This window comes from Eulemur rufifrons, chromosome 8, assembly GCF_041146395.1.
Source record: "Eulemur rufifrons isolate Redbay chromosome 8, OSU_ERuf_1, whole genome shotgun sequence".
Taxonomy (NCBI): Eukaryota; Metazoa; Chordata; class Mammalia; order Primates; family Lemuridae; genus Eulemur; species Eulemur rufifrons.
The window spans coordinates 99,149,952-99,169,578 of record NC_090990.1 but is presented as its reverse complement, the minus strand read 5'-3'; the positions used below and the strand labels follow the sequence as shown (position 1 = coordinate 99,169,578).

The following is a 19,627-nucleotide window of genomic DNA, read 5'->3' as shown; positions in this document are numbered from 1 at the left end:
GCCTGAAGATGTGACTGAATTGCTGCAATCTCATGATAAAGCTTGAATGGGGCCGGGCGTGGTGGCTCACGCCTGTAATCCTAGCACTCTGGGAGGCCGAGGTGGGCGGATCGTTTGAGCTCAGGAGTTCAAGACCAGCCTGAGCAAGAGCGAGACCCCATCTCTACTAAAAATAGAAAGAAATTATATGGACAGCTAAAAATATATATAGAAAAAAATTAGCCGGGCATGGTGGTGCATGCCTGTAGTCCCAGCTACTCGGGAGGCTGAGACAGGAGGATCGCTTGAGCTCAGGAGTTTGAGGTTGCTGTGAGCTAGGCTAACGCCACGGCACTCACTCTAGCCTGGGCAACAGAGTGAGACTCTGTCTCAAAAAAAAAAAAAAAAAAAAAAAAAAGCTTGAATGGATGAGGAGTTGCTTCTTATGGGATGAGCAAAGAAAGTGGCTTCTTGAGATAGAATCTATTCCTGGTGAAGATACTGTGAAGGTTGTTGAAATGACAAGCAGGGATTTAGAATATAAACAGTTGATAAAGCAGCGGCAGGGTTTGAGAGAATTGTCTCTAATTTTGAAAGAAGTTCTAGTGTGGGTAAAATGTTATCAAACTGTACCATATACTACAGGGAAATCTTCTGTGAAAGGAAGAGTCAATCAATATGCAAACTTCATTGTCATCTTATTTTAAGAAATTGCCACAGCCACCCCAATCTTCAGCAACTGCCCTGATCAGTCAGCAGCTGTCAAAATCGAGGCAAGACCCTCCACCAGCAAAAAGATTATGACTTCAAACGATCATTAGCATTTTTAGCAATAAAGCATTTTTAAATTAAGGTATGTATATACTTTTTAAAATACATAATGCTATTGCTCACTTAATAGACTACAATATAGTGTAAGCATAACTTTTATAGGCACTGGAAAACCCCAAAATCTTGTGTGACTCACTTTCTAGTGATATTCACTTTATTGCAGTGATCTGGAACCCAACGGCAACATCTCAGAGGTATGCCTTTACTCAAATGAGGCCCAGCAGGGCAAAACTGTCCTGGTCTAGAGTAGTAGTCAGGTGATGACTTTGAATCCTAGATTTGTATGAGTGTGACTAACCTAATCGACTCGCTAACATATTGACTGAGTCCACAGAACTCCAGAAAACTAAATAGATGGGGTTGAGAATAGAACCTAGAACCACTCCAACTGGGGGCGTCTCTGTAGGCCCCTTCTGCCATGTGCTCTCTCTTTCCAGGATAGGTGGGTATGCCCTGGGGAGTGGACCTACCCCCAGCTGGACTCTCCCTTCCTAATGTCCTCCAACTGCCGCGATCCTTACCATGCTCAGCCCGCCGCGCTCTCCCTGATTCAATTCTGGGGTGACTTTGGATTGCCACGCTCGCCCTATCCCCCGACCCCTCCTCTCTCGGCCCGTCTGGGATTCACTCGTTTCTCTCCGCCATGGCCGGGCTCAGGTCCTGGGCCGCCCTAGCCCACCTCCCTCAGCGCACACTGGCGCCCCAGGGCTCACCTGCCCCTGTGCCCTTGGGCCGCCCTAGCCCCGCCCCCGCCCCGCCCCGCCCTTTCCCCTGCTCTAGCTCCGCCCCCCGCCCGGGCCTGGCTGGCTCCTCCCCACGCCCTGCTCCGGCCCTGCGACGCCCCCTGTCGGCCCGCGTGCGCTCCGCGGTTGCCCCTTTCCCGCGGTCCCGCCCACCGCGCGCGGTTGTCTTGGAGAGGGACGCGTACGCGACGGCGCTGCGGGCTGGTGGGATCTGGTCGGTGGACGCAGAATAGAGACCCCTGATTCAGCCACCCCTGGTGAGCCCCGCAGAGTCCGGTCCTTCCATCCCGCCCCCACGAGCGTCCCAGAGACGCCGCGGACAGCACCAGCATGTCGAGCGAGTCGAGCGTGCCGGGGGCCTCACCCAGGGCCCCGCGTCCAGGGGCTCAGAAATCGTCCGGCCCGGTGACCAAAAAGGGAGAGCGCGCGGCCAAGGAGAAGCCGGCGACAGCCCTGCCGCCTGTAGGCGAGGAGGAGCCCAAAAACCCTGGTACGCTGGCGGCGGGGTTGGGGGATCCGGCCCCGAGGCTGCGGCTCCGCGCGTTCTCACTCCTCTACTCACTGCTCGAGGGCTATGGCTTCAGCTAGATTGAGTTCCTGAATGTCAGCTTGGTAGATGTTTGAATTGAACTTGATCTTAAAGAACCCGCACTCTGGTTTGGGATGCTAACAAACAATATATAAGATGTACAAGAGAGGAAGGCCCAGGGGGTGATGGAGGACAGAGGGAGGGTGCTAGGCTGTGCAATTTTTATAGATGTTCATTCATGTATTCAGCAATTACGTTTTGAATGCCTGCTCTGCAGCCAGGTATGATACAGAAGATAACAAGACGGACACAGTCCTGCCCTCATGGAATTTTACATTTGCTGAGAAAAGAAAACAATTAGAATGTATAAGTGGGGGTTTGGTTCTTTTTGTTGCAAGTGAAAGAACCCTAGCTCAAACTAATTAAGCACGAAGGGGAATTTATTGGAAGATTTCTTGACACAAATCTGCCAGCTTTGCCATCACTGAGGGACAGGAACTTGCTGTCCCTGGAATTGAGGTAAAACAACTTGGGAAAAGGCTCTAATTGTCCAGCCTTGGCCAGGTGCCATCTCCTTGTCAGTGTTTGGGGGTGGGGGGGGTGGGGAAGAATTATGAGAGCTGGGGAAAGAGAATCTTCTGGAAGAGAAGACAAGATAGTATAGAATCCTTTATAGGTATGAATCCAGTTCATACCTATATGTGTGTGTGTGCACACAATTATGGCTGCTGTATGGAAAATGGAGTGGAAGGGGGAGAGAATGGAGGCAGAGAGATTTCAACAGCCTAGTCCAGAGACAGTGGTAGCTGAGATAGAGCAGTGAGGGTGGAGAGGGGTGCATGGGTTAGGCTCCTTGGAGAAACATTTTGGAGGCAGAATTAATAAAAGTTGGTGAAGGACTGGACAGGGTGGGGAGCGAGGGACATAGCAAGAATGCTTCTCAGGTTTCTGGACTGGGCTCTGGGTGGGTGGAGGTGCTGTTCATGGAGATAGGAAAGCCTGAAGGAGGGGCATGTAAGGGAGGACCTCCAGGGGGCGATGCCAGCTGGGCAGCTTGGACACCTGGGTCTGGAATGCTGAAGAGAGCTTAGGGGTGGAGATATGACTTTGAGCTGCTGTTCTGACATAGTTAAGCCCTGGGAATGAAAGAGATCCTCTAAGCAGGGAGGGAGTGTAACTAGAGAAAAGAGGGCTCAGGACCCAGCCCCTTAGAAGTTGTAGAGGAGGAGGAGCTGGCAGGGAAGTCTGAACAGCCTCAACAAAGAGGTAGGAGAGAATGAGAGTGACGACTGGACAGGGACCCTGGGTAGGGCAACATGGAGGTCATGGTGGATTTATCAGGTGCCACTGTGTACTGTGGCAGGGACAAATATTGGATAGAGAGTGATGGCTGATGTAGGAAGGTGTATAGGTTTAGAGGAAATCCCATCTGATGGCTTCTGTTTCTCAAGAAGCTCCGAGGCGAGGTCATTGGTTGCAGGAGGAACTACTAGCTATCGCACATAGAGTCCATTTCCACCATCGCATACATTTCTGTGGGACAGCGCTCATCTAGAGCAGTGCTTCTCAAGATGCTGTTCTTGGACCAGAGCTTTGGCATCATCTATGATCTTGTTAGAAATGCAAATTCATGGGCCCCACCCAGCCTACAAAATCATAATCTCTGGGGATGAGGCCCAGGACATTGTTTTAACAGGCTTTCCAGGTGATTCTTAAGGGTGTTGAAGTTTAAAACTCTCTGTTCTTGAGAAAAGGAGGGGTGAGTGCAGCAGGAAGGGTGAGGGGCTCTCCCAGCAAAAGGAACAGCCTGGGAAGGCCAGGAGGTGTTCAGCAGCCAGCCATGCAAGGGGGTTACCCCCATGCCCTGTGCCTTCTCTTACCTGCTCAGCCCCTCAAGCCGTGTGCCTGGGTTCCCGCTGATGGCTGGACACATGAGAAACACCTGCCTCTCACTCTTTCCCAGGAACCCTCAAACCTCTCTGCGTCCTGTCCTGCCCCTACTCATCTGAGCAGAGATCCCTCCACACCCTCAGGGCTGGCTCCCTACTGCTCGGCCACAGGAGTCCTTCCTGGCACAGCTCCGAAGCACCTGCTGCCTGTGGCCTGGGTGGTGTTGCTGCAGGGCTCTGGGGTGTCCCCCCATCCCATCTCCAGGAACCACTTCTTCCTGAGATGCCCATGAGAGAAGCTGGGTAGAGCAGGGGTCTCCTGGGTAGAGCAGGGGTCTCCTGGAGACTCAGACATCAGGTTTGCATGGCTTCAAGATGGGACGTGGTGGGCATGTCTGAATTGCGATAACTTGAATGAGTTAATGTTTCTAAAGCATTGAAAACAGCGCTGGTCTAGGAAGTGCTATATACCTGCTTGTTAAAGAAACGAAAGTCTGCTGCCCTGCTGGACTTGGGTGTATGTGGAGGGGAGAGGGTGGGAGTGGAGAGGAACTCACATCAGGCCTGAGCTGCTTTCCCTGAGGGACCCTGAGCAGTCCCTTTAGGGCAGGAGGACAGGGGAGGAGGCTGGCCTGGGGACACCCTGCGGAAGGCAGAGGCTCTGCCAGGGAGTTGGAGAGCCGCTGTGGAAGTGATCTTGATCCCTGGCGTGGGTTGGCAGGCAGCACATAAAAGAGGCGTCCCCTTTCTCCCAGCTCTTGCTTTGCCACTGTTTCCTCTCAGTATTTTCGGCGTCAGTCTTTACATCGCATTTGACATTTTTAAATGGCCGTGAAGACGGCCGTCTTCGCGTGGGTGGGGGCCTGCGGTCTCTAGCGCCCTCTCGTGGCGACCGTGGGCTCAAACCCCTGGCAAGGCGCGGCCGCCCCTCACCCTCCTGCCGCCCCGCAGAGGAGTACCAGTGTACCGGCGTCCTCGAGACCGACTTCGCCGAGCTCTGCACGCGGTCGGGCTACACGGACTTCCCCAAAGTTGTCACCAGGCCCCGCCCCCACCCGACCTTCGTCCCCTCCGCCTCCATGTCAGAAAAGCCCGCCCTAGGTGAGTGACAGTGGGGCCCCGCGGTGCCTGCCAGGGCCACCTCGTCCATCCTCAGCCTCCCCTCGCAAGGTGGGCCGAATGGCGGGGACGCAGGCCAGTGTGTGTGTGAGTGAGGGGGAGGGATTCGGGAGGGCTTGTGGAGAGGTGGGGGTCTTCTGCCTTCCTTTCCAAACCCAAGCAGAGGCGGGCCTGGCCCCAGAAGCAGCGCCCACGCTTGCGGTGTACTCCGATCCCACCTGGGGCCCAGGGCGGTGGCTCTGTCCCCTCCCTTCTCACCCCTGCCTTCCAGACGATCAGCGGCTGTCGGGGTCCTGCAGCCTCAACAGCCTGGAGAGCAAATACGTGTTCTTCCGGCCCACCATCCAGGTGGAGCTGGAGCAGGAGGACAACAGGTCGGTGAAGGAAATCTACATCCGCGGTGAGTCCCGCTCTATGCCACCCTGCCGCGGCACCCTGCCGCTCGCCCGCCCTTCCCAGGCCTGAGGGCTTCCTTCTCCCCCTCCTGTCTGGCTGCAGGTTGGAAGGTGGAGGAGCGGATTCTGGGTATCTTCTCTAAATGTCTGCCCTCCCTCAGCCAGCTACAGGCCATCAAGTGAGGGGCACGGGGGCGTGGGCAGAAGGCCAGCGTGGGGGATGGGGCTCCTGGTGGCTTGGGAGAAAGAGCAGAAGGGGCACCGAGGATCCTAGGGACTGGGGAGGTGGGGCACAGCTGGGGAGGACAGTGTTGGGGCGCATTTCCAGTCGGAGATGCTCCAGCTCTGCGTTTCTGCACTGCCCGCAACGCCAGCTTGTGGAAGGTGGGGCTGACTGATAAGACGCTGACCGCCCTCGTCGCCCTCCTGCCTCTCTGCTCATCCACGCTCAGGTCAGCAGAGGAGGGAGGCCCCAGTGCCTGGGCAGCCCGGCTGGGTGGGTGATCAGAGAGCAGTTTAAGAACGGAAGTGGCAAGTCCCAGCTCCTGTGGGCCTGCGCTGGCTTCCCTGTGGAAAGACAAGCATGCCATATCTATTGGATCATGAAGTTTCTATTAGACAAGAAGCTGGGTCCCCTTTTTCTGCCCATACCAGAGCCCAAAGAGCCCGACCTTTGAGGCTCGACCTTTGGGGCTGCTGCAGTCATCTCAGGGATCAGCTGGGACAACAGGTCTGCTTCCAAGCTCACTCGTATGGCTGACCCTGGGCTTCTGCACAGGCTGGCTGAGTGTCCTTATAGCATGGCGGCTGGCCATCTGAGAGAGTGCCAGAGAGCACCCAGATGGAAGCCACAGTCTTTGTAGCCTAAACATGAAAGTGACATCCCATCACTTTTGCTATATTCTGTTCATTAGAAGTGAGTCACAGCTGGGCACAGTGGCTCACACTCGTAATCTTAATACTGTGGGAGGCCAAGGCAAGTGGATCGCTTGAGGCCAGGAGTTCAAGACCAGCCTGAGCAACATAGAAACCCCATCTCTACAAAAAAATAAATAAATAAATAAATAAAATTAGCCAGGTGCAGTGGTGCACACCTGTAGTCCCATCTACTTGGGAGGCTGAGGCAGGAGGATCGCTTGAGCCCAGAAGTCTATGATGATGCCACTGCACGCTAGCCCAAGCAACAGAGCAAGACCCTATATTCTGCGCCCCCGCCCCCCGAAGTGAGTGACCAGGTGTAGCCTACACTCAAATAAAGGGGGTTACCCAAGGGCATGAATACCAGCAGGTGGGGATCATCGAAGGGCGTCTTAGAGGCCACCTTACCACAGGTCACTCACTGACTTGGGAAGTGGCCCTTTCACATGGCCACACCTCTGGATTTTTAGTCTGGGAAATTGTCACATATATTTCCTATAGGGAGGCCATCCTTTGTTTTCAAGCTGCTCCCCAGAGACCCACACTTCTCTCTGTCCCCTTCCCTTATCTGGCCTCAGTGGTACCTCCTGGTTCTCAGATCTCCTCCACCCTCAGGAAGGTATCTCTGGAGGGGAACCCACTGCCGGAACAGTCATATCACAAGTTCATGGCACTGGACACGTGAGACTCCTTTTCCTCACCCCTCTTCACTGGGCCCATCCCCCAACCCAAGCCATCTTTAGTCCTCACCCTTCCTTGTTCCTCTAGCATCTCTGCAGGGGCCCTTCATGCCTGCCTCTACACCCTCAGACCAGATGGCCCCTCTCAGGGCCCCCAGGTCTCCCAGATTCCGGCGATCTCCCCGTACCTGTACTTTCCATGGCCCTGGTTCTCTCTCCCGCTGCCCCAGGATCGCACATTTGTCTCTGCGGAACAACAACATCAACGACCACGGGGCGAAGCTCCTGGGCCAGGCGCTGTCCACGCTGCACAGTTGCAACCGGATCCTTGTCTCGCTCAACCTGGGCTTCAACCACATCGGGGACAAGGGCGCCGGCTACATTGCGGACGTGCGTGCGCGGCGGGGAGGGACACATCCCGAGCAGGGGCGGCTAGGCCCGGCCTGCTCACGCGCCCTCTCCCCACCTCCTCAGGGCTTGCGGCTGAACCGTTCCCTGCTCTGGCTGTCCCTGGCCCACAACCGCATCCAGGACCAGGGCGCCCTGAAGCTGGCCGAGGTGGGTGTGCCGACTGGGCAGGGCTGGGGAGCCGACCCGGTCTCTCCCGGCGTCTGACGGCGAGGTGCGGGCCTCACCCCAGGTCCTGCGCCCCTTCCAGCTGACGCACACCGAGGTGGTGGAGCGCCGGCGCCTCCTGCTGGAGAAGGGGACGCAGGAGCGACTGCGATCGGTGAGGAGACACCCGCCCCGACCTACTCCCAGTCCTAGAGCTTGCTTCCCAGGTCGGCTGCTTTTCAGCAAAGTGGCCATGCCGTCTAATCGCCATCCTCCTTCCCTCGGTCGCGACCGTCTTCCTCTCTGACTTTTGCGGCAGATCTAACAAACGTTTGGCAAGCCTGCCGCAGGTTGGGCTCTAACTGCAGAACCACCCTGTGGGCAGTAGAGTATTGCTTAGGAGAAAAGACACCAGATTTAGGCCACCTGGACTTGGAATCTGCCTCATCCATATACCAGCTTGTGACCTTGGGTGTGTTACTTAACCGCTCCCTTTGTGCCTCAGTTTCCTCATCTGTCAATGGGGATAATTATACCTATGTCAAAGGATTGTTGAAAGGTTTAAGTGACTTAATTCATGTAATGCATTTAGAATAGTGCTTGCTTGGCACTTAGCTCATTAAGAGTTAGCGACTATTTTTCCTCCAATATGGGAGTCTGAGGCCCCCATTCCACCCCCTGTTCATCCCCACCCTGCTCTCTCTACTGTTTCTTCCCGACAGCAACCCCCACAGAGGAGCCCATGCAGACTATCTTAGTGTTTAGGCAGGGCAGTGGGTGGGAGGGTGCTGTCAGCCGGACTGCTACCCAGGCATGGGTGCTGCTGCCCCCCAGCCCCCGTGGAGGACGGGGCCCTGGCTTCCTCCTTCATCCCCTCCCCGTTTGTGAGCACAGCCCTCTTCCTCTCGACATGGGGACTCGAAAGCGGAACGCGAGAAGAGCCAGGTGATGGGGATCAGCAGTATGGTGCTGGCGGACAAGATGGACAAGATGCAGACGATGAAAACGCCTAAGGGCCTGGGCAAGAAAAAGGACAAACCGGGGGTATGTGTGCTGTGGGAAGAGCCCTGGGCACTGGGTGGATGGAGCGGGAGCTTCCGTGGTGTGCAGATGGCGGTGGAGAGGAGGCGGCCCGGAGGGTCCTAACCCCCGCCCCTTCCCACACCTGCTCCCCTGCCCCTAGGGAGGGAGGACTTTCATCTCTCTTCCCACATCCCCCACAGGAAATGGTCAAGAAAGAGGAGAAATCAGGATCTGGGCCCTCACCCACACAAGGAACCCCTAAGAAAGAAGACACCACAAAGGCAGGCAAGGGGAGTAAGTGTTGGCATCCCTCTGCCGGCACCTTTCCGTGTGGAGAGAGGAAGAGGCAGGATGCAGGAGGCTGCTTTGGGCCTGGACGTGCCTGCCCAGAGCTAGTCTTGCCGTGTCCCTCTGGGTCTTACTTCCTTCTCACAGCGAGCTGATGTGGAAAGCCCTACCCAGCCCAGACATCCTGACCCGCCACTCTCCACATCCCCTTTCTTGGGGCTGGATCCTTGTGGCCCTATCCTCAGACACAGAACACTCTGGCTTAGCTGCCCCCCACCCCTGGCGTTTCTATTACACCCAAACTCAGAGCTCTCAGTCTGGGAGTCTTTTTGCCTCCCTGGCCTGCTCTTTCTGGGGAGCCTGAGTGGTAGCAGAAGTGTGCACTGTGCATTATGGTCTTCTGGCCCTAGAGGTGACCATCCCTGAGCAGAAGCCAACCAAGGGAAAGGGGAGCAAGACTGGGAACAAAGAGAAGCGCAGCATTCTCCTGGAGTCTGAGGTAAGCTGCCCAGAGAAGTGGAGGTGGGGGGCACGTCGTTGGGATTCCAGGCTTGCCCAGGAGCTCTCAACCCAGTTCGTCTGGACTGAGGTCTCCAGCCCTGTACTGTGGCAGCAGCCACTCACCTTCAAATGTCCTCCATTCCTGTCTCGACCACACTTGAAACCCCCTCCCATCCCACGCAGGCTTGCGGTGACAATAATGGGGCTCAGTGCCCCCTATCCTCCGCCACGCCACTCGGACTTGGGCAGGCCCCTCTACTGCTCCTTGTCTACTAGTAGCCCACATTTGGATCCACTGTCTCAACTCAGGCTGTGTCCCCAGAGGCCATCAGCTCATCATCACACCCCCATCATTTGCTCTTACAGTTGCACAGGAACAAAGTATGTTCTCTTTTGCCCATCAGCTGCTCCCCAAGGCAGGCAGGGCATTTTCATAGTCATGGCGCCTTCTTCAAGCCCTTTCTCCTTTGCCCCTGGGTCTTTCCTTTCCCCTTCCCACTTGGACCAATTTGCTCCTTATTTCAGAGATCTCCCTGGGTTACCTCCATCACGCCACATCCCTCCAGTTGTCAGCTGCCTAAGGGCCTGTGTCTGTCCTTATATTTTTTTTTTTTTTTTTTTTTGAGACAGAGTCTCACTCTGTTGCCCAGGCTAGAGTGAGTGCCGTGGCGTCAGCCTAGCTCACAGCAACCTCAAACTCCTGAGCTCAAGCGATCCTCCTGTCTCAGCCTCCCGAGTAGCTGGGACTACAGGCATGCGCCACCATGCCCGGCTAATTTTTTCTATATATATTTTTAGCTGTCCATATAATTTCTTTCTATTTTTAGTAGAGGTGGGGTCTCACTCTTGCTCAGGCTGGTCTCGAACTCCTGAGCTCAAAGGATCCGCCCACCTCGGCCTCCCAGAGTGCTAGGATTACAGGCGTGAGCCACCGCGCCCGGCCTGTCCTTATATTTTGTTTCCTCCATCAGATGGATCCCCCGCCCCCCAGTCCCAGGAATCTCTGGCACTCAAGATCTTACAAAAGACAAAGTTCCCATGGTGGGGGGTGGTTACCTTTCAATTCCCATTTTGTTTCTGCCTGTCTTGATTAGGCTATTTCTCACTAGCATGATGGCAATTTCTTTTCACCTTGTCTTCAGTGTCACCTTTCTCCAATCCATTCCCAATGCCCTAGGTGCTGGGACACACTTAGGCATGAATGCAACGTGCTGTCCCAGACCTCCAGACCCTTTTGCACTTGCCGCTTTCTTTGCCCAGACACTTTCTCCCTCACCTTCATCTGCTAACGTCCATGCGCATTCACATTTCAGCTCACAGGCTACCTTTTTCTCGAGACTGTTTCTGGCTCCCCAGACTGGGCTACACATCGCCCCTCTGTGCTCCCAGAGTACTCTGAGCTGCCTCCTCTCAGATGTCACACTGTACTTTCACTCTCTGGCTCCCCCACACGAAGGAGCTTCCTGAGGATACGGGCTTATCTTTGTATCCCTAGCACCTAGGACAAAGCCTGGACTATAGTCAGCACTCAAAACATGTATGTTGAATGAATGAATGGCCTGTTGATCAGCGCCCCTCTCTTCTGCTGCAATTAGTGTTCTGCTTTAGCAGCTGGTTGCTGAAGCTACTGAGGTGGTCAACCCTCTCCTGGAGCCTGTGGAGCACCGAGATGGGAAAGTTTTCATGCCTGGAAACAAGGTCCTTTTGCACCTCAACCTCGTCCGTATGTCTGCCTGCCTCCCCTGCTCTCCTACCACAAGGCTACCTGGGCCCCATCCTGCCATGAGGGTGCCCTGGAGAAGACCTGGTCCTCCCATCATTGGGCGCCATGCTGTCAGAGGCCCTCTATCTAGCATGGGGCCTGGGGGTGAGGGCAAGTGCTGAGGACAGGCAATCAGAGCCATGAGGGGTTAGAAAGATGGTGGGCGGGTGGAGGATGCAAAGTGTGAGGGGCAGTCAGATGAGGGAGGAGTCAGAGGAGTAAAGGAAGGTGGTCCTGGGCCAGTGGGTTTGGGGTTGGGGGGCTGGAGGAGCCAGGCTGCTGAGGGTGTCTGGGGAGGTGTCAGATGTGATGAGGCTGGTGGTGTAAGAGGCCACTCCGTCTGCATCTTCCACCAGGAAACAGCATCACAGAGGTGGGGCTGGAGGGCTTCCTCGCTGCAGTGCAGTACCAGGTGAAGTTCTCCAAGGCCAAGAGTGCATCCAAGGGCCCAGTGGGACTGCTGTGGCTGTCCCTGGCGGTGAGTCCCCATCATTCTTTTCTGCTCCCGCTGCTGCTGCAGGCAACTTCTGTCTCCGTTTCCACGGAAGGAAGTTTTCCTGATTCTTTTTATAACGTAACCTCCATTCCTCTTGCAAGATCAGCAGTCTTAAATCACTCTGCCTTTTGTCCATGTCCCCAGCCCCTGACCCACTCTGCCCTGGAATGTTTTTTTTTTCATTCCTAAGGGGACTAGTCTTTCCCAGTCAGCTGTCAGCCTGCCTTTTCCTCTTTCAGAAAAACTGCTTCGCCCCGCAATGCCCTGCGTACACCATGATCCAGGAGCTGATGCTGCCAAGGGACCCCATCAAGGCCAAGCTCAGGGAGGAGGAGGCCATGGCTGTCTCCACCTAGACTCCTCCCATCTGCTTCCCTGACACTCTGAGCCACAAAAACTCTCCCTGTGGGCTAACCTCCCTGGGGAGGTCAGACTAATAACAGTCTACTGCTATACTTTTCTTTGAGGTTGTCTGAAAATTCTCTTCCAGTACTTGGAACATTTGGACTCTTGAGTCTGTTCATGTTATATGGGCCAGAAATGGCAGACAAGTGACGGTCTGAATCTCTTTACAGTTCTGCTGGGGATGATCTCAGCCCCTCTGGCATCAGCTAGCCAGGGGCATTGCTTTTCTGCCTCCTCAGGGTTAGTTCTTGCTTAGCAGGAGTCTGAGTTCCCTAGGGGATATGTGCTATGCCAAGGTTTGCATTCAGAAAGGCTTGGATTGGGATTATAACTGACACACACAAACTGTGGGAGAGGAGGTAGGAGGAGTAGGTAGGGCAGAGGAATTGAGCACAGGCTCAATTCCCTGTTCCCCCTTCCCTCAAATTCTGCTTCTCCCTTGTGGCTGACCCTGGTGTCTGACTGGTGTGGAAGGGAGGTGAGGGTCCACTTAAGAAAGAGCACAAAGGCTTGGCAGGCGTCTACATAGAAAAGGCCAAGCATTAAACCTGAACCATAACGACACTGCCTACATAAGTTGGCAATATGAAACCAGAGACAGCCAAACACGTGACAGTGCTGCCTCCATTGAGGTGAGCTGGCAGTGCCCAGCCTACAGGGCGCTTCCAGACAAGGTGCACATCAACAGGGACCAGTCCTCACCTTAAACAGATCTAACCTGGTCCACGTTCCCTGGCCCCTGCTTCCCTCATTCCTTTCCATGGCACTCCCGTGTCCTGCCTGTGCTACTACTGTGTGTGTGGCTCCGCTGCCCTCACGGGCCTCCCATCTGCCTCCTCGTGGTCTGCCTGCCTTGGCCACCTCTCTGCAGCTGGCTGCTGAGCTTCTCCAGGGGCAATCCGTCATTTCTTTGAATTCCCAACACACAACACAGTGGTCCCTGCCCACGTCCTCTAAAGCTTCGGTGACCCCTCACAACCCTGGTGCTTACCCCTACACTCCATCACAAATGATGCCGGTGTCAATCCTGACGCCCAACAGACTCATGAGGGGAGAGCCTAGTATCATGACAGGAGGAGTGAGAATATTAGATATCTGGGGCTGAAAGAGAATCTGTAGCTTAGTCCAACACCACTGAAGGCCAAGAGACAGAGGTGGCATGGATGGGTACAGTCCTGGGATGGGCTGATCCGCAGGAGGATGTGGAGGGACAGTGAGTGACTGGCCAGGCCTGAGACGATCCTGCCCTTTAGGTTTTGCCTTTAAAGTCCTGATGCTCACTGAGGGGAGCTCACGAGAGGTGTTCGTTCTGGGTCTGCTGCTCTTTTGTACATATATGTGCATGTGGGTTGACGCTGAGTTCAGTGTCTTCTCACGTCTTCTCTGTGGGGGCTGCGTAACTTCATGTGCCCAACCACGTCGTTCAGTGAGCGCACATCTGAAGCCTCGGGAGAGAACACAGCAAGACCTGGGTCTGGGGGTTGCTATATCCCAGTAGCCAATCCTAACTGGTCTTACAGGGAATAACCACAGCATCTTTTATCACAGTGGTTCCAAGAATCACACATACACCACTGCAGTTGAAGAATATTTAACTTTTCTTAAAAAAAAAATCTTAACATGAAAGGAAGAAAATAAAAGAGTATACATTATCTTAACAGCAAAACAGTCATTTCCATATCTGTATTTTATATATTATATATATATTTATATATATATATGTATATATACACCTAGCACAGTGTGTATATTCTGTTCACCGGGGGAGTGGGGTGAGGACATGGTGACAACAGGGCCAATGCTGCAGTGGCCCTGGGATGGTCCTGGGTGAGTTCAGGGACTCCAGCATTCAGATCCCATATCCCCACCTCCTGGGGCCCAGTTTTCAGCGCCGTACCTGCTACGCTGGTTCTCTACAGGGATAGGGCAGGGAAGGGCGGACACAGGTGGGCTGAGAGATTCCCCGGGAATCCCCTCTTGTGAAGATGAGAAGTCCTGGGAGGGAGGGAGTAGCTCAGCACCAAGCTGCAGAGGATGGCTCTAGAGCTAGGCAGGGCTGGAAGCCGGGATACCTTCCCGCCATGGGGACAGGGACACTCAGGTCTGGCTCCCTGATCCTGGAGCTGGGCTGTTAACTAGGGCACCTCCAGCACTCCAGGAACAGGAACAGAAAAACGGTCAAAGTTATTTACAATAGCAAAGATGCACATACAATACATACATATTTATAGGAAACCAAAGTGACAAAGAGAAGGAGAGGCACCCACCTCTGCCTGGGGTCCTGTAGAGAAATGGGGGAGGAAGAAAGTGCATTTACACAGAAGCCTCCTCCTTTCACTTGAATGTCTGAGGCGCTGCACGTACAGGTGTGCACGCCTACGTGTGTATGTGGGGCCAGGGGCAGGCCTTTCAGATGCAGTCAGCATGCTCAGGGGATGCAAGGCCTTGGAGGGTTGAATAGAGGGAGGGAAAAAGACACTGAAACTTGACTCTGATCTGAGCAGACCAAGCAACATGCGGGTCTCCCCCCTAGGCCTCGGCTGGATCCCAGTTTCCCTGACTGCTTCTTCCATGTGGAGGAGGTTTGGGGTCTCCCCACCCTGCACCCCGGTCTCAGGCCAGTCCTTGAAGAAGGAGTGGGGATGCAGAGGATTTTGTGGTTTGGATGGTTACAGTCCTGGTGACGAGGATGTGTCTGCTGCGCTGTCTTCCAGGGGGGTGTCAGAGCCTGTGGGAGGATGACGACGGTGAGAAATTGGCCAGGCCCGAGATGACCCACTTCTGCATATTTTGTCTACAAAATCCTCAGGTTCATGAGAGCAGCTCCTTCAGAACCATCCATCTGTGACAAAGCACCCTCATCTTCCAGAAACTCTGCTTTCTCGTGGGGCCTGAAAAAGGCTGTCTCCCGAACCCCACTTTTGTTCTGTCAGCCCCCTAAACCCCTAGATCAAGTAGGTAAGCGCTTTGTCTTTCTGAGTTAGAACGTAGGTATGTCCCTGGCCCACCCAATACGGCTTTTTTTTTTCTTTTTTTTGATACAGTCTTGTTTTGTCACCCGGGCTAGAGTGTAGTGGCGTCATCATAGCTCACTGCAACCTCAAACTCCTGGGCTCAAGTGATGTTCCTGCCTCAGCCTCTCATGTAGCTGGGACTATAGATGTGTGCCACCACGCCCAGCTATTTTTTTCTATTTTTAGTAGAGATGGGGTCTCACTCTTGCTCAGGCTGGTCTTAACTCCTGAGCTCAAGCAACCCTCCCACCTCAGCCTCCCAGCACCCAATATGGTTCTGAACCACTTAGTCTTAGATATAAGACCAGGCTCCACGTGGTTCCTTACCTCCATAGCATAAGGAAAAAGAGGGTTCAATTCTAAGTTTCCCATTTCTAGGAGAGCTTCTGTAGGGCGCTTCACTAAAAAGATCCCTTTCTGAAGCTGAGAGAATGAATCAGTTACACTCAAAGGGAACCAAGACTCTCAGAACCACCATCTCTCACAGTTTGGTGACATTTCCTCATGAGTTGGTAGACTTCCCCATGGCAAGTACAAAGTGGGAACCGGCTTCACTCACCATCCTCCTCAGGGCAAGGCCCCAGTTCATGGCTGTTCCCGGAGTCAGAGGCCAGGGGTTCCTTAGCTGGAGGTGAGAGGGAGTTGTCCGGCCATCTAGCTGCCTCCATGTGGAAACTGCCTACAGGCGTGGTGCCACCTGACGACTCTCCCCCAAGGGACTTGAGCAGCTCTCTGTGGGCCAGCTCCATGTCCTGGAAGAATTGTAGGGGGAATGTCTGCTCAAGTCTTCCTATTCCTAAGGCCCCTGGGGGAACGGGTCACACGCTCTGATCTGTGCTGGGCCCTGGGGATGGAGCTGTGATTTCAGGGTGGCTGAGTGGGCTGCAGCAAGAGCCCTGGGCCAGGACAGGAGCTAAGGCTCCCCTGAAGACACACGCCTCACTCACAGGGAATGAATGGTCTTGGGCTGATGGACTGAAGGCCTCCAGGGATCCAAGCCCTGTTTCCCTCACCTTGAGCCTGTTGAGCTTGAGAGTGAGCTGCTCGATGGTACGGAAGATCATGCCCACGTCCCTGAGGACCAGGCTGGGGGGAGAGCGGCTGGGGCGTCTTTGATCTCCACTGCCCCGCCGTGGCTGGGGCCGAGGCTCTGTCTGCCAGGCAGGGAGGCTGTCAGGCTGAGAGGGGCTCATGGGTGCCCCTGAAGGGTCAGTGCTTGAGTCCAGGGGTCCTGCTGGCATGCTGACATAAAAGCAGTTCCCTGTCCCCACGGCAAGAGAAAGAGATTAGGAGGCAAACAAAGAAGTCGAAGTCATCCTCCCACTCCCTTGGTGTCCCCCAGCCACCTGGCAGAACAGGACCAAGGCAGCCCTCTGTAGAGGAACTCAGAGCACGCTGGCCCCACTCACGCTGCCTACCAGCCTCCTAAAGCCCCTCTGCTCCAGAGAGCCTTTCTAGGTGGCACTGTGCTCAATCTGGCCCACGCCAGGGAGATGCTGAGTGGGGGTGGTGAAGGAAGAAGTAGCAGGGCTACAGTGTTTCATCTGGGGAAACAAGGAGTGGCTCCTACTTCTTGAGGGGAAGGGTAAACAGATGCTGGACTAGTTTTAGGCCCTTCTGGAAAAGCAGGCGTAGCCCCCTTTCTCCCTGCCTCAACTCGAGCTCAGGTGATGAACTTCTATACCACCCCCACCCCAACTGCCATCTACACCACAATATTCCACAGGCACCTCAACCCCCCAAGGAACCTGGGCAGTACGTAAGCCTCCTTCCACAGTGACACTGGAGTGGCAGCTGGGGTGGGAGAGAGGCTGCTCAGGGCAGCAGGATAAGGACACAGGGCCCTGCGCACCGGGCCTGGCTTCCCCACCCCATCTCACAACTGAACACAGGCTGCTTGACCCTGCTGCTCTAGAAAGAGCTGCACAGCTCCTGACAGGTGGTTTCTTAAAGCTGGAGGCTAGACTGATTGCACAGGGTCGTCTGCGCTGTGTTTAGGCCCACACCCTAGTCCTCACCCATGCCAGACAGCTGGGGGAGCTGTGGGTGTGGGTGTGGCTGCAGGTGGGGGTCTGACTCCCAAGGCCCAGCTCTGCCCCACACGCCCCACTCCAGTCCTGGCTTGTCTCTGGCTCCAATGAGAAGGTTATTACCCGTAGCCTTTGTTCCGCCTTCCACTTCAGGTGGCTCAGGCTCTGACTGGCCACTCTCTGGTAGTGCAGGGACAACCTTGCTGCCTGCCACCTCAGCTGCACCGACACCACCACCACCAGGGAGAGCAGAGAAAGAAAGACAAGGAAAGGGAAGGGAGCGAGAGGAGGAACGAAAAGGACAAAGAAGTGGGGGTGGGGGAGGAGAAAAAGAAAAAGGGAAGAACAAAGTGAACACAAGATCATACATGATTACATCCTAGGGAGCTGCGGAGAACTTTCCACCGATTCACCGAGAGAGAAAGAGAGAAAGGGAGAGGGAGAGAGAGAAAGGAAGAAGGTCAGTTCCCAGAAACCCAGGAGAGGGCAGCCCTTGGGCAGATGGAATGAAAAATGCTACTGGAAGGGGAGGCAGAGTGGAGCACCAGGGGAGGATGGGAAGCCCCTGTCACATTCCCGCCCCCTGCCCCCCACCGCCCTGAGTGCTCCAGGATTCATTCTGCCTTTCCTGCCACCCTCCTCAGACAGCCTTCTCCCTCCCTCAGCTCACCCTTGCCAGAGCCAGGATCTCCCTCCCTTGGACTCACTGCTCTGGCCACACAAACCTGTCCTGAGCCTCCCTGTGAGCCAGGGAAGCCATTCATGGCATTCCCTGATGTGGGGTGCCCTCCCTACCACCCCGTTCATCTTGCCACACCCCCTCAATCCCCAAGTGTCTTCCCAGCCTCTCCAGTCCCAGCTGCTACCTTTCCCCTCTGTGCTGCCATCTGGAGTGATGGGCTGCAAGCACCTGTCCTTGTCTTTCTGGGTCTGAGGCTCCTAAGAAAAGCACCTCTTTTTCTTAGGTCTGGGAGACAGTGAAGAACACTAACCGAAACTTGCACTGGTGGTTGATTTGTGCCAGGCAGTAGGGAACGTCCTTATACATTATAGAATGAAGTTCAGAGATGATTCAGAATTTTGTTTAAGGTCACAAAGATATGAAGTGGCAGAGACAGGGGTTTGAACCTTGGCTGTCCGACTCCAAAGCCTTTTGCATGGTATCGATATGACTCCTTCTCCCAGGACCCAATCCAAGTCTGTTCACACAGTGCCCAGGGTACAGATACGGAAGGATGAGGCTGTTTGGAAGATGTGCCTCTACCCTAGCAAAGCTGGGTGTTTGTCTCCCCAGTGGGCACTCCAATTTATTTTACCTTTTCTCACAACTTTGTAACTTCCTGCTGCCTCTGTGCTTGAAGCCTCTTGAGTTGGATTCCTATCCAGCTCGGAAGACTCCCAGATCCCAGAATTTCTGGTCCTTGGGGGTAGGCGTCCCAGAGAACTGAGAGCCACATCCTCCTGCTCTGGCCCCCACTCTGGCCCTGGGAGCTGGGCATTGTCCCCTTCACCCCCAGTGGGAGCTCGCCCCGGGGAGCCTGGGTCCCAGGGATGAGAGGTGATGCTGATGACAGAAGGTGTAGGTGTGAGGTCATCCTCTGGCTCCCCAGTGGCCTGTGTTTCCATGGCGTGACCTGGTAGCAGGCTCCACAGGATCAGGTGCCGCAGGTTCTCCACTGGAGAGGGAAACAGGGTGACGGCTTCTCAACACAGGGCCGCACACAATGCCAGCGGCGAGAGCGCACAGAGGTGGCAGGAGCATCGCTGCTCCCCTCCCACACACCCCTCGTGGTGAACCTGCCTCAGGCACAGGGTGGCTCTGGCCAACTAGCTGGTGGGTATGGGGGTGGGGGAGTGACTTTGTCTCTCTGCATTCATCTCTCCTCAAGCACACCAGGGACAGCCTTTGAGGAGGTGGAGGGTGCAGGTGTCTGCCAGTTCAGACTGGCGACGCAACTCGGGACCAGGAGCTGATGGCAGGGCCCTGGGGCACTCACCATCTTCCAGGGCAGAATCAGCCAGGCCCTCCACGAACAGAGGGCCTGGGAGGGCCAGGCGGATGGGAGCCCTTGTCAGGGTGCCCCTGTTCTCTTCATCCAGGGATGCGGAGGGCCGAGGCAGGACATCTGGCTCCTCTTCCTCTACACTGCCCTCCTGCTCAGGATCCTCTAGCAGTGCCGAGTGCTTCCCTTGCACCCTCTGCTGGGGCCCAGTGCCTGTTTGGATGAGAGGAGAGTGTCAGGCAGGGAAAGGGGGAGGGCATGTATGGGGGAATCTCATGCCTAGCTTTGGATACAAGGGCCTGGGAACACCGACTGATTCATTTTATGAATATTTACTGAGCACTTCCTAAGGCCGGGCACTTTCCCAGGTTCTTGGTATACATCTATAAACAAAACAAAGATCCCTGCCTGTGTGGAGCTTAAATTCTAGTGGAGACACATAAAGAAATAATAAAATAAGTAAGTAA

At 54.9% G+C, this 19,627-nt stretch overlaps 2 protein-coding genes across 2 annotated transcripts in view; one reads left to right on the top strand and one right to left on the bottom strand.

Annotated features, from left to right (window-relative positions):
• The first annotated feature begins 1,714 nt into the window (after positions 1-1,714).
• Positions 1,715-12,174, top strand: LRRC71 (leucine rich repeat containing 71). Its single transcript, XM_069478554.1, has 15 exons — positions 1,715-2,043; positions 4,923-5,072; positions 5,362-5,490; positions 5,589-5,664; positions 5,860-5,937; positions 7,019-7,084; positions 7,314-7,473; positions 7,558-7,641; positions 7,724-7,813; positions 8,533-8,682; positions 8,862-8,955; positions 9,360-9,448; positions 11,062-11,173; positions 11,569-11,690; positions 11,948-12,174. Exons 1-15 carry the CDS (start codon positions 1,884-1,886, stop codon positions 12,062-12,064), a joined length of 1,677 nt encoding a protein of 558 aa, XP_069334655.1. The 5' UTR covers positions 1,715-1,883; the 3' UTR covers positions 12,065-12,174.
• Positions 12,175-13,845: 1,671 nt separating this feature from the next.
• ARHGEF11 (Rho guanine nucleotide exchange factor 11) overlaps positions 13,846-19,627 on the bottom strand; it is a 109,245-nt gene continuing 103,463 nt past the window's right edge. Inside the window, exons 36-41 of the mRNA XM_069480386.1 lie at positions 19,155-19,373; positions 18,474-18,833; positions 17,281-17,376; positions 16,141-16,388; positions 15,687-15,879; positions 13,846-14,841 (exon numbers count right to left, since the gene is read on the bottom strand). Coding sequence (XP_069336487.1) covers positions 14,783-14,841; positions 15,687-15,879; positions 16,141-16,388; positions 17,281-17,376; positions 18,474-18,833; positions 19,155-19,373 — 1,175 coding nt within the window. The 3' untranslated portion in view covers positions 13,846-14,782. The remainder of the gene's footprint in view (positions 14,842-15,686; positions 15,880-16,140; positions 16,389-17,280; positions 17,377-18,473; positions 18,834-19,154; positions 19,374-19,627) is intronic.

Bases quoted from the DNA above. Each gene is read 5' to 3' on its own strand.
- LRRC71 (XM_069478554.1), top strand. From the start codon at position 1,884: ATGTCGAGCGAGTCGAGCGTGCCGGGGGCCTCACCCAGGGCCCCGCGT. The intron at 5,491-5,588 runs GTGAGTCCCGCT...GTCTGGCTGCAG, and splicing joins GAAGGAAATCTACATCCGCG to GTTGGAAGGTGGAGGAGCGG. The intron at 7,474-7,557 runs GTGCGTGCGCGG...CCACCTCCTCAG, and splicing joins GCGCCGGCTACATTGCGGAC to GGCTTGCGGCTGAACCGTTC.